The 12,027-nt window shown below is 45.1% G+C and overlaps 2 protein-coding genes across 2 annotated transcripts; both read right to left on the bottom strand.

The window, feature by feature from the left end:
- Window positions 1-6,475: 6,475 nt before the first annotated feature.
- Window positions 6,476-7,676, bottom strand: N7498_004498 (uncharacterized protein; the record flags this gene model as incomplete). Its single annotated transcript, XM_058451560.1, has 3 exons — window positions 6,476-6,851; window positions 6,903-7,490; window positions 7,546-7,676. The coding sequence occupies 3 exons, from the start codon at window positions 7,674-7,676 to the stop codon at window positions 6,476-6,478; spliced, it is 1,095 nt and encodes a 364-aa protein (XP_058308098.1).
- A 1,851-nt stretch (window positions 7,677-9,527) lies between these two features.
- Window positions 9,528-11,229, bottom strand: N7498_004497 (4-coumarate-CoA ligase 1; the record flags this gene model as incomplete). Its single annotated transcript, XM_058451559.1, has 5 exons — window positions 9,528-9,638; window positions 9,692-9,845; window positions 9,902-10,005; window positions 10,060-10,348; window positions 10,415-11,229. The coding sequence occupies 5 exons, from the start codon at window positions 11,227-11,229 to the stop codon at window positions 9,528-9,530; spliced, it is 1,473 nt and encodes a 490-aa protein (XP_058308097.1).
- Between the last annotated feature and the right edge of the window lie 798 nt (window positions 11,230-12,027).

The raw sequence follows: 12,027 nt of genomic DNA, 5'->3' as shown, positions 1-12,027 counted from the left end.
TACTATATTATTTCCTTCAATTTTATTATAGTATAAGACTAGGTTATTACGGCTTATTTTATTAGTTAATTAAATGATTAGAGCTTCTTTTATATATATTTATCTTATAAACACCTAATTATAAGTGTAGGGTGTGTGGTTGAGATAAAAAGGTCAGAGTTGAGAGAAAAAGTTGAAGAATTTTAGGGGGGGATAGCTCTCAGCAAATTCTATAGGCCTATGGGCATGACCATAGGCATGCCCATGGTCGTGTAGAGATTTAGGCCAATAGGATATGCTGGTTTGACCCACTTAGTAATGATTGGCTTATAAAGAACCAATAGTATTAGGCTAGGTGCTTTACCTAAACATCTTTATCCCTTTGTGTTTTGTCTTACCTTTTCTCACTTTATCTTCACTTTTAGGTAGGATGGCACAACCTTTAGACCCTATGAGCCAATCTATCTATAGTGATAGTATTGACCCTCTCCTTCTATCCGATTCCTTCTCTTTTGAACCCACCGAACCAACAAATAGCCAAACAACTGAGCTTACCCTACTACCACTACCACCCTCTATTCAACGTGTTGGAGACCGGACTAAAGACTGGGCTCTCTGGACAGAGATGACTAAGTCTGAATTTATTGAATGGTGGCTTACTACCCAATATGGCTCAAAGCCAGACGCACAGCGTATATATTAGGACAAAAAGGGCTATACATTAGAGATATAGACATTATTTGATCAGATTGTATATATCCCAACTGGGAAGACTAAGGTTATATGCAAACAATGTGGTGTAATGCTTGGTCACCCAACATTAAATGGGACGACTGCTCTACGTAGGCATCAGAAGAATGGTAGCTGCCGAAAACCAAGAGGGAAACAAACAAATATCCAGCATTTAATACAGAAGATAGTACGTTTACTAGAGAGAGAGAAAAGTGAGAGAAAAGTGAGAGCAAAGTGAGAGCAAAATAAGAGATAACTAACCTATTATTATCTTACTAGGTAGTCAATCCACCTACACCTTGGTCTGATGAGCACTAGCAGTAGTAGCTTTTGACCATAATCACTAACCTACGCCTACCCTTCCAAATTATCGAGAGCGAGCAGTTCCAGAAGCTTCTACGCCTAACCTAGTTAGCCCCTTCAATCCCAACCTTTCCTACTGGTCGTATAATATAGCGTCGCCTACGAAATATAGTCCAAGATCGACAGAAAGATATCCTTTAAGCGCTACCACCGCACACAAAGCTCTTAATTAGTCTAGATTGCTGGACGTCACCTTTTCAGCAGGCATTTATGGCTATTACTAGTTATTTCCTTGACCAGAATTGGGATTACCGAGAAGTACTACTAGGATTCGAACCCCTAGAAGGTATATATACTAGGACGAACCTTAGTTCTATCCTATCTGAGACCCTTCAAAAGCATTACATTCTGGACCGGATTATGGCTATTACTATAGATAATGCGTTAAATAACCAGACTATGATTGCAAGTATCTAGGATAGTCATCCTAGTATAGCTTTGATCCGAATTCCTTGCCTTGCCCATGTTATTTAGCTTAGTCTGAAGCAGCTCCTTAGTTAAATAAAAGTAAACCCCCAGAATGACACAGTGGAAATGATTTAGATGGAAGAGCTTAATTAGGCCGCTTAGTAGAGGTCTAGAAAGCTAGATATTGCGAATACCCTTAATAAGGCTCGCAGTCTTGCTATCTATATTAATGCAAGCCCACAGAGACGGGATAACTTCTTAAAGCTTTAGACAAACCGGCCTACATTGGTCCTAATCCAGGACGTTCGGACGCGTTGGAATTCGACCTATCTAATGCTTCAACGGGCTAAAAGACTCTAATCTGATCTTGATTAGTACTGCAGGACCTACCGGGTTAATCATTTAATGATTAATTCAGAGGAATGGCGTTAGATTGATTATCTTCTTTGTCTGACCAAGCCTTTCTTCCTATTTACCACTATTCTATCTAAAACCAAAGACATTACTATCTATAGTGTCTTTAGCCTCTACAATAAGCTTTTTGACCACCTTGAAGCTTCAATTAGGCAGTTAAGACAGAAAAAGGTTAGTCTTTTCTAATCTCTCACTTTCAGTTCACTTACTTACTTTCCTTTTAGGCTAGGTGGAAGCGGCAGATGCTTGAAGCTCTTGAATCAGCTAAAAGTAAGCTTCGAGAGTACTATAGCAAAACAGATGATCTAGACCTTGGTGATATCTATGCGCATAGCATAATCCTAGCCCCTTAGCATAAATTGCAGTTCTTTTCTGGTCAGGATTGGATAGATAAAGACTATACTTCTTTATATCTTAAGAGCTTTCAGGATCGAATGACAGTATATCAAACAGAGAGTCATTTAATCTCAAAACCTTAGGCTTTCGTCCAAGCTTCTGAGTTTGATTAAATACTTGCTATTAAGCCTAAATCTACTCAGGACTAGGATGAGTTAACTGTATTTCTATAAGGAGGTAAGCTTACGTTTAGTCTACTTCTAGTCTTCTAGTCTAATTCCTTTGCTTTTACTTAGGTTTAGTCCCCACTAGCCCTTGTCAGTACTGGAAAGATCACGAGCATAAGTTTCCTACCCTAGCACGTATAGCGCGGGATATTTTCTCTATCCCTGCTACTGGTGCTGGTGTAGAAAGACTATTTAATTTAGCCAGAGATATCTGTCATTATCGTAGAGGTCGTCTGAATTCTGCAACTATCCAAGACCTAATGATATTTATATGTACGACGAGGTTTGAGATGGAAGATGAGCAGCTGGCTTTTGTCCGATCTCTGTCTATCCACGAGGAGGGTGAAACAGATGAACCTTCTAATAAAATAGAAGGTTTTAAGCCAATTAGTGATACTAAGGATGAGGTGGATGAGGAGGTTTCTAGGCTATCTTCTATCCGGGCTGGTAAGAGACGAAAGAGTGTTTTATCTAATGAGAGCGATAATGATTTATTCCCTTTACCTATGATGCCAGAAAGCCAAATTCGGGCCTCTGGTAGGGTGAAAAGCGTCCTAGAGGGCTTGAGGGCTATAAAATTGGATAGATTAATGCAGGTGTTATTCTCTTATTTAAATCTCACTTTTCTCTTACCTTTTAGTCTGTAATTTTACCAATAAATACCAAAAATTACTACATAAACTGCATTAATTATGCCTCTCCGTATCATGGGTATCTTGGCGGCCCATAGGTATACCCATGGGCGGGTAGGAATAGATAGGCCCGCCCACGGGTTTGGAGGTCCTACCCGTGGCCCGCCCGTGGGCGGGTATGGGCCTACCCGTACGGGCTACCCACGGGCCGTGTCAATGTCTACTCCTAGGCGACTAGACAGAGCGACATCTCGGGCGAAATGAAAGGGGCAGTGTATCGGGCTGAAAGTCAATGCGTAGGTGACAGTGGGGGCCAAGAGAGAAAGGGGTTAGGGGAAAGAATAGGGAAAGAGAAAGGAAAGTGCGTCGACGATGAAGAGGAGAGGGCGAGGGGTCTTTTATAGATAGACGGCCGATCGGGAGGGCGGTAAAAGCGGCGTGGGGAGGCACTAATAGACCTTGACACAGCCCGCCCATGGGCCTAAGGAGGCCGCCCGTAGCCCGCCCGTCCAAGCCCGTCGGGCGGGCACGTACATACCAGGCCCGCCCATGGTGCCCGCATAGGGCGGCCCTGGGCGGGCCCGCTTTCGCCCATCTTGTGCACAATTGTCCCGATTAGGATATATACTCTGATGATTTAGCTGAAAAATAACCTGTTATTAACACATATTCCAGTTCTGTATTGTCTAACTAGAGATATTTACCTACTTCCTTAATGAAATAAAAGAAATTTAGGCTATATTTAGAATTGACATTAGTGTATAAATATGAATACACCACAAATTTAAACCTATACGATTGTTATAGTGGGTGATTTGATGAAGTAGTGTAAATGCTTGACTTCATCCTAAATATATATATTCGCATAGCATACTCTTAGGCTATCACATATAAGTGTCTGTTGTAATAAATTCTTTCAAGCTACTCTTAATTACGTGTCAAGGGCTAATAATGATTTAGATTAGACAAAGTAAGTTCACGCTTTTAATTCATTTCATATTCTAACCATAGCATAGAGGCCCAGCTCCTCTGGATGTTGGAATAAATCCTAGGGGGATACCTTCCTGCCTAGTTTTCTAATATAAACGGGCCAGACCAGGCGGGACTAGGCAGCCCAGGGCACCGCCTAGGGCGGCCCATTTATCTTACCTAATCATACCTCTTATAACGTAACCGGTAAGCGAGCCGCCCATGTAAGCGAGCCGCCCACCCAACCATTTTTTCGCGTCCACACGCGTCCTTCTATTTTCTACCAACCACCATGCCTCCAAAACGCGGTCAATTAAGCCAAGATTTTATCGAGCAAGAGGGCCGCCTCGAATTAACCGTTCAGGCTATAAAAAACAAAGAAATCAGCTCTATTCGCGAGACTGCGCGCCGTTTTAATGTGCCTCGCACTACCCTTCGCGACCGCGTTAATGGCCGCCTATTTCGCCCTCAAACACGCGCTAATAGCCATAAATTGACCTAAACTGAAGAGGAATCGCTAAAGCGATGGATATTATCAATGGACTCGCGTGGAGCAGCCCCTAGGCCCTCTATAGTGCGAGAAATGGCGAATCTTTTGCTTGCAAAGCGCGGTTTAACCCTAATCCAAACGGTCGGCGAAAAATAGGTCTATAATTATACCCAACGTCATTCAGAGCTAAAATCCCGCTTTTCACGTCGATACGATTACCAACGAGTAAAACAAGAGGACCTAAAGGTTATTCAAGAGTGGTTTAATCGCGTACAAGCTACGGTTCAGCAATACGGTATCCTACTGGAGGATATCTATAATTTTGACGAGACGGGCTTCATAATGGGCCTTACGGCGACCGTAAAGGTTATTACCCGATCGGAATACTACGGTCGGAGAGCGGTTTTACAGCCAGGAAATCGGGAGTGGGTAACTACAATTGAATTAATTAGCGCTTCTAGGTGGGCGCTTCCGCCGACGATTATCTTTAAAGGCAAACTATACAATCAGGCTTAGTTCGATGACCTCCCAGGGAATTGGCGCTTCGAAGTTAGTCAAAACGGGTGGACGACAGACGAGATAGGCCTTCGATGGCTTCAAAAACTATTTATACCGTCGACAAATAGCCGCACGCAAGGCCGATATCGTTTATTAGTCCTTAATGGGCACGGTAGCTATTTAACCGCCCAATTCGACCAAATTTGCTCAGAAAACGAGATAATTCCTATTTATATACTAGCGCATAGCTCGCATCTTTTACAACCGCTTGATATTAGTTGTTTTGTAGTTTTAAAGCGCTCTTACGGAGGCTTAGTTAATTAAAAAACGAGGCTTGGCTAGACCTCGCCCAAACCCGTGGGTAGACGGGTTGGACCCGACCCGTACCCGTTTCTTGGCGGGTTTTGGGTCGAGGGGTATAGACCCGAAGGTCGGGTATGGGTTGAGATATTAAACCCGCGGGTTACCCGCGGGTTACCTACGGGTTGGTAAACAATACAAATATAAAGAACCTCGTGATATATATATATTATGCATTTATGGGCTGTATTTATAGGTATCTAGCTTATAGGTAGTGTATTCCTGCAGAAATAAGGTCAAGGATAAGTATGAATGTCTTTAATTCTAGAACCAAACTAATAAACTATAAACTAATTATCATTATGCCGCGGCCGCTTCCTAGATCTTCCTAAGATACGCTATTGTGTCTCTAGTAGAGGAATATCTTCCTCCTCGTTACTATCCTTATAGCCTTTAGTGTCTAGTTTAGATACAACACTCTTTCTTCTCTTTCTAAGAGCACGTTTCGAGGTGCTATTCCTTCGTCTGCCCTTGCTAATCTGAATCAAATGTGGCCTCCCCACATTCCCTACAAATACATGCTGAGCACTAACCGAACCATAACTATCTGGGATACTGCCATTGACCGAGCACCACAAGAGGTTTCGTTCGGTCTCTGTTACAGTGCAATCTACAGCACGACCCCTACGTCGCGTCGTATCTGGAGCATAGAAAACAAACGGTTTCAATGGGCGAAGAAAATTCTCCATTACGAGCCCGAAGAGACGGTGTCGTGAAGAGGCTGCTGGTCCGGCGTGATATATGAGTGAAATTGCAGATAGAGACAAATACAGTACATGTTTGAAATTTGTGCGCTAATGCTCGCCGAGTCACGGCTACGTTTCCTATCACCGACGACGTCGTAGCTAAGACGATGAAAGCAAGGAACCCATGTGAGCGGAAGAGAAATGCTAGAAGAAAGATGAAGTTGCCTCTTGGAGACCACACGGGCAGTTGGCGGCTAAGTCCTGGCAGTAACGCTCCCACAAGCGCCTAACGTTAACTCGCCACCTTCGATGGGCAGACGCCTAAGCCGCCAACTTTGTTTCCGCCTTCAACCATGCAGACACCGCGGTAGTCACCTGCTGTTAGGCAAAGGTGACATCTAAACAGCGTTCAAACCAATCAAAGCAAACCTCTCGAGCCTCTATGGGCAAAGCTTCATCGAGTCTATAGAAGATGAAGCTTGCAATCGCATTCAAGGACTTTGCAGTCGTAAAATCCTTGATAACCAAATAGCCACCCTGCAGAGTGAATGTGGCATAAGCACAACCTACAGGGATGAATATCGCATGCGATGATGTCGTCTTTATAAGAACACCCCCTTCCAGCTGATGCGCCAAGCGAAGTAACTTTGCACGCTGGCCGTCAACGGACTGCATAGCTTTCAAATTCTTATCCGTGGGTGGATAAAGTAGCCAAATCTTCCGGCAATCACCAATCACAGTTGATAACCCATCCGCACTATAGTCTTATCGATAATTAGCAAAAGGGTTGTTAATGGGCGGTAATTACCTACCAGTATGCAGGTCCACAAAGGAGTATTTGGGGGTCAGATTGACCTGGTTGTTCGTCTCATCAAACGGCTCTACAACGGTAGAGACATCGCAGGGTAAACGAAAGCCGAAATTGTCTACCGATGGCAGCCGTAAACCAGTGAGAAATGCAGTTTTATTTGGGTCAGGGTCTATAAGCTGTGAGAGAACAAGATAAGGGTCAAATGCTTCATCTACTTCACCTTGGAAGTTGACCCGAAATTGGGTCTCCGAGGTCTTCTGAGTCATCGAATTTTCGGTCGATATTTCCCGTATAGTATCCATAAATAGCTCGCGGGCAAGAGGAGCCCGACCTCGCCAGCAGTGAGAGCCATTAAGCAGATAAGGTATCGAAGAGGTGGCTTTGTACCAGAGATCTTGCTTGTGCTCTGACATGCGGTTCCAGTGTGAAAGGTGGGATTTCGTGAGAACTCCAAATTCAGGGCCGAAGTCGGCTTGAATACCACGCAAGATAGAACTCAGGTCTTCCTGGGATACAGCCTGGAGGGTCTCTGTCGACGAGATCGGACTGTAATTCTTCGAATCATTGCCGATATAGTCTGGCTTCCTGGATGGACATTGTAAGAGCTCCTCACCGATGAATACAGGGGTAGGGAAAATACCCGACGCCGACAGCTCCAGGGCGCTCTGCTGCGATGAAAATATTCCTCTCACGATATTTGCGCTGACGCAGATGCTTTCGGAGTCGACTAGCGTTCGAATGCCTCTTCCCGCAATAAGGACAATTTCGCATACAGGAAGAAATTCTTATCTCTGCATTCTCTCTGGGCCAATCCTGGTAGTCATTCTGATGTGCAACGCAGTCACACCAAGGGTGTATTTCTGGCGCGTTGGCCATATGTTGCCCGTTGGAAGTTACTAGTAGTATGGGGATGGTTGAGGACGATTGAGGATGATTGAGGACGGTTGAGGATGATTGAGGACGATTGAGGATGATCGAGGACAATGGAGTAGTCTTGCGATAATTCCAAACCCACAGGTCTTAACTAGTAATTTTGACGATACTCAAGTGACGCGAAGCTAACAAATGCGCAGAAGCGTAATAACAGGTTAGCCCACTGTGCGCTACTCAGACGAGTGTGACTATCACGTGACCATAAATACCGAGATTCAGCTCTGGTCACTTCAACGAGGAGAGTGGAAACGGTCAGACCGTCTACAGGTTGATCCATCTAAGACCATTCATTGTACGATCGGAACCTGCACAGCCTCACGGCCAAATCAATGCTTCCGTGCAGCGACCGCCGACGGCAGTAATGCGTTATTCGTAGTTCACAAGGACGAGGAGAAGAAGCTTGCCGAAGAGGGTCAGGTAGCCAAAGAGAAAGAACTTTTATCGATGGCATCTCGAGTCTTAGACCGAGTTGAAGATGGAAGAAAGCCTAGGCGATCATGTGAGAACCATTTTAGAACAACTATGGACCTATGTTGCTTGAAACAAGAGCGTACTACAGCCAAGACGTATGGCGCTCCGAAAGAAACCTAATAGAACTAGTAATGGAATAGAATACAGATCTTGTGCATGCAATAGTGCTATGTAGAGAATCCTGGAGGGTGTTCGATGAGAAAACGTTAACAAAACAGCAGTCTCAGTTAGACTGTTTCAAGAGCGGGGTTACCTTCGAAGACCAGAAACAAAAGGTTTCTTTCGAGAGGCGTCGCCTCATGGGAGAATACTCTTGAGAGGAAATTAGTCACAGTACGGCCTTTGTTGAGATATGTGATTTATTGATTGCTTGTTCGTTAGCCTATTTACAGAAGAGGGGTAGCCCGTCTTTATATATCCGTTCCTAATCCCCGCCATAAGCTTTGGCCGCCGTGATATTCAACAACGGCCTACTGAGGAGCACGCGCACCACAGAAGCATTGACGTCATACGAGCTGACTTCTGGTCCGCCCTATAGCTCTAGCAGAACCAAAATGGTATCGCCGTACCACTGGCCATGGGTCATCGTCGTGATATTGTAATTTTTCATGAGATCACATCGAAATTGCCCACCTGCTTTCTTTCTTCCTGTCTGTCCCGCTTTGCCTTGCACGTGATTTCTCCTAAATGCATCACAGCCTTCATCTACGCCCTCCAGTCATACTATGCAAGGTTATGGTTATTCTGTCGAGAGCTAAAGCTGGTACTGTAGCGCTGGCACGGTAGAAATTTAAAAGTATTCCTCGGTTTGCCATCAGTTTTGGTCGCCTAAATTTGTGGTTGCGAGGATGAGGGTTGGCAATGAGTACGTCCCTGATGTATTGGGCCATTTCATTTTCCAGTCCAATGATTTTGGACTTGTCCCGCAAGTCTGACGGCCTCTATGGCAGCCGAAGTATGCTCCCCGGGGCCTGTCAAATCTGGCAACGCGTAGGTATAGCCATTAGGAAGTGCTTCAAGACTACGCACTGAGACAAAATAAGTTATGGTATGATCCCCTTCTACTCCCTCGTTGATACGACAGCCGGAATAAACTTGAGCTGGGAGTTCAAATTGGAAAATCCAATTTAAATGAATCATGTCAATGATATGCAAAGAATTGAACCCCAGCATAGTCTTGCTTCTCTTCCATTTACTATGAGCGGATCTAGAGAGAAATCAATGAGAATCTTCCGCAGAATAGGCGAAAACTCCATGATAATGACCCTTGAAACCTCCAAGTTCCTTTTTAGCCAACTCTCGCAGTTCTGCACGAAGTATCTTACCATTCTATCTCTTCTTAGTGTCATACTGTGCGGATGAAAGAAGGGTAGGTCACTCACTGAATTACGGGGAATTCTAGGGATGAACGAAACCCCCCCCGAGAGATACTTATACGGGGCTACTTTGTCTACCATGAACCGGTGGATTTCAGTAGAGGACAGGGAGGAGTGGTCAGCGGTCTGAATATAGGCTCGAGGCCCTTCGTCTTGGTTACTGTGCTTGCATGTTAGAAAGGAACACCTAGAAAAGAAAAAGCAAGATCGTCTTACACAGCGACCCCTATAATCCCGACACCGGCAATGTCGGGATGCTGGAGCAGAACGTCTTCTAGTTCCGTTGGCGCGACATGGTTGCCATTCACTTTAATTAGATCCTATTCGAATGGTCAGTCTAAGCCATACATTCGTTTGGCATCATAATGTCATACCTTTTTGCGATCCACGATATACCACTGTCCTCTCTCATCAACATATCCCACATCCCCAGTTGAGAACCACCCATCAACTCCATGTGCGTCAAGAGTGGCTTCTGCATTCTGATAATACCCAACGCTACGGCTTGGGGCACGGATCCAGATATCTCCAATCGTACTTCGATCAACAGTCTGGCTGGGATTACTGCTGTTGGTCACCTTGCCCTCATAATTTGCATGTAGTTCTCCCACGGATTGGGGTGTTGAGGAAGTGTTCATATCATGTCCGGTAATCAACCCGAGCCTAGTGAGTGATATGACTAATTAGCTTCATAATTGTCAAACTCGTGCCTCGACGATAAATCCGTACTCAGTCAAACCCCATACTCGACTGACACGGTCGATTCCTAGGGCCTCTAGAATTGTTTTGGTTGATTGCGGCATTGGCGCGGCGCACCCTTCCACCCTTTTCAGAGAGCTCAATCTGCTCATGAGGCTCTTCCGATGAGGAGTCTTTGCAATTTCAGTAAGCATTGAGCTTCTAACGATCGCATCAGTGATGTTGAACCTCTCCACGGCATCTAATATGTTTTGCGAACTTGGCAGACGCAACAAATATAGCGGAACACCGAGCTTTGGAAATATGACGCTATAGGAACGTTGGCCAAGGATATGGTGCATTCCAAGTGTGCCTAAGACACGGATTGGAGAGGCATCGTTGGTATTTTGGGCGGACTTCTGCCAGTCAGGATGGAGGGAAACTCGCTGCATATAACTGATGGCAGCCGAGATGTAGTTGCAGTGCGAAATTTCCACTCCTTTCGGATTTCCAGTGGTACCCGAGGTGAACATTATGACGATTGTGCTGTGGTAATCTTGGGAAGATTGGATATCGGGATATTCCCAGTTATTCTCGGCGGGAGATCCCACCATGTCCTGCCAGTGGGGGAATCCCAAGTAAGGTTCACCAGTAGAATCGAGAATATCGTCGTCAAAGATGAAGATAGAGTGTTGAGCTAGAGCCAGGGGGGAGTTTGTTTTTGCAGCTCGCAGGAGAGCATCAGCGTGCACCCGCTGAGTTAGGATGACTGAGGGCTTTGCAGCGGAGAGTAATCGCTCCATATCTCGGTCACCATGGCCAGGTTGGCCAGGCACGAAAATGCACCCGGCCATGATTGTTCCCATTAAAAGAGCCGAATAGCTTACAGAATTTCCCGAGATGCACAAAATCCGATCCTTGGGTTGGACCCCCAGCCGTTGAAGACCCACAGCTATACGAACAGAGAGACTGCGGTATTCTGCTAAAGATAGGGATCGATCTTGAGGGCGTGCAGCATCAATGACCAGCTTCTTTTCGCTCAGAATACCATCCCGTGGAGCACCGAAAACAAAATACGGCAGAGAGCAACGGGGAATTGAAGCTTGCCACCTTGATTTGACGTATGAGGATTTCTTTGGAGACTGCATCGTGAATAGAAAACCGATGAAATACCTAAACACTCCCACTGAGCATAGGGATGTTTGGTGATTATGATCCTTTGAAGCCGGAAGGAATTGAGGCTTTCCATACAGGATGCGACATGTCTTAACACTAGTGAGATTATGTGGGTCCTCTTCCACTGGATAATTTGTGAGCTATCGACTATTGTTCTTTGAACGAATGATGAGCCACCAGCTGAACCTCCTATCGCTTAGAGCGCGAATAAGAATGTCGATTTCGGTTAGACTATCAATCTGCACAATATCTTCCTCCTAAATAGTGAAAGATGGTCATGATTGGAGCCTGCAAGTGCCGATCTACGCCTAAACAAGCCCGAAAAGCTTGGTTTTCAGATCGATCGATGGCGGTGACGAAACCATATTTTGTGGCTACATCGTCGATCGAAAGGTGCACACGCATTGCAGGGTTTTCTTGTTCTCGCTTACGCTACTTGCGGCATTTTCCAAGGATTTGGCCGTCTCACATCGTCAAGCCTCGAATCA

The sequence above is a fragment of the Penicillium cinerascens genome (assembly GCF_028974065.1).
Source record: "Penicillium cinerascens strain IBT 15544 chromosome Unknown contig_5_segment0_segment0, whole genome shotgun sequence".
Taxonomy (NCBI): Eukaryota; Fungi; Ascomycota; class Eurotiomycetes; order Eurotiales; family Aspergillaceae; genus Penicillium; species Penicillium cinerascens.
This window is presented reverse-complemented; position numbering and strand designations above follow the sequence as displayed.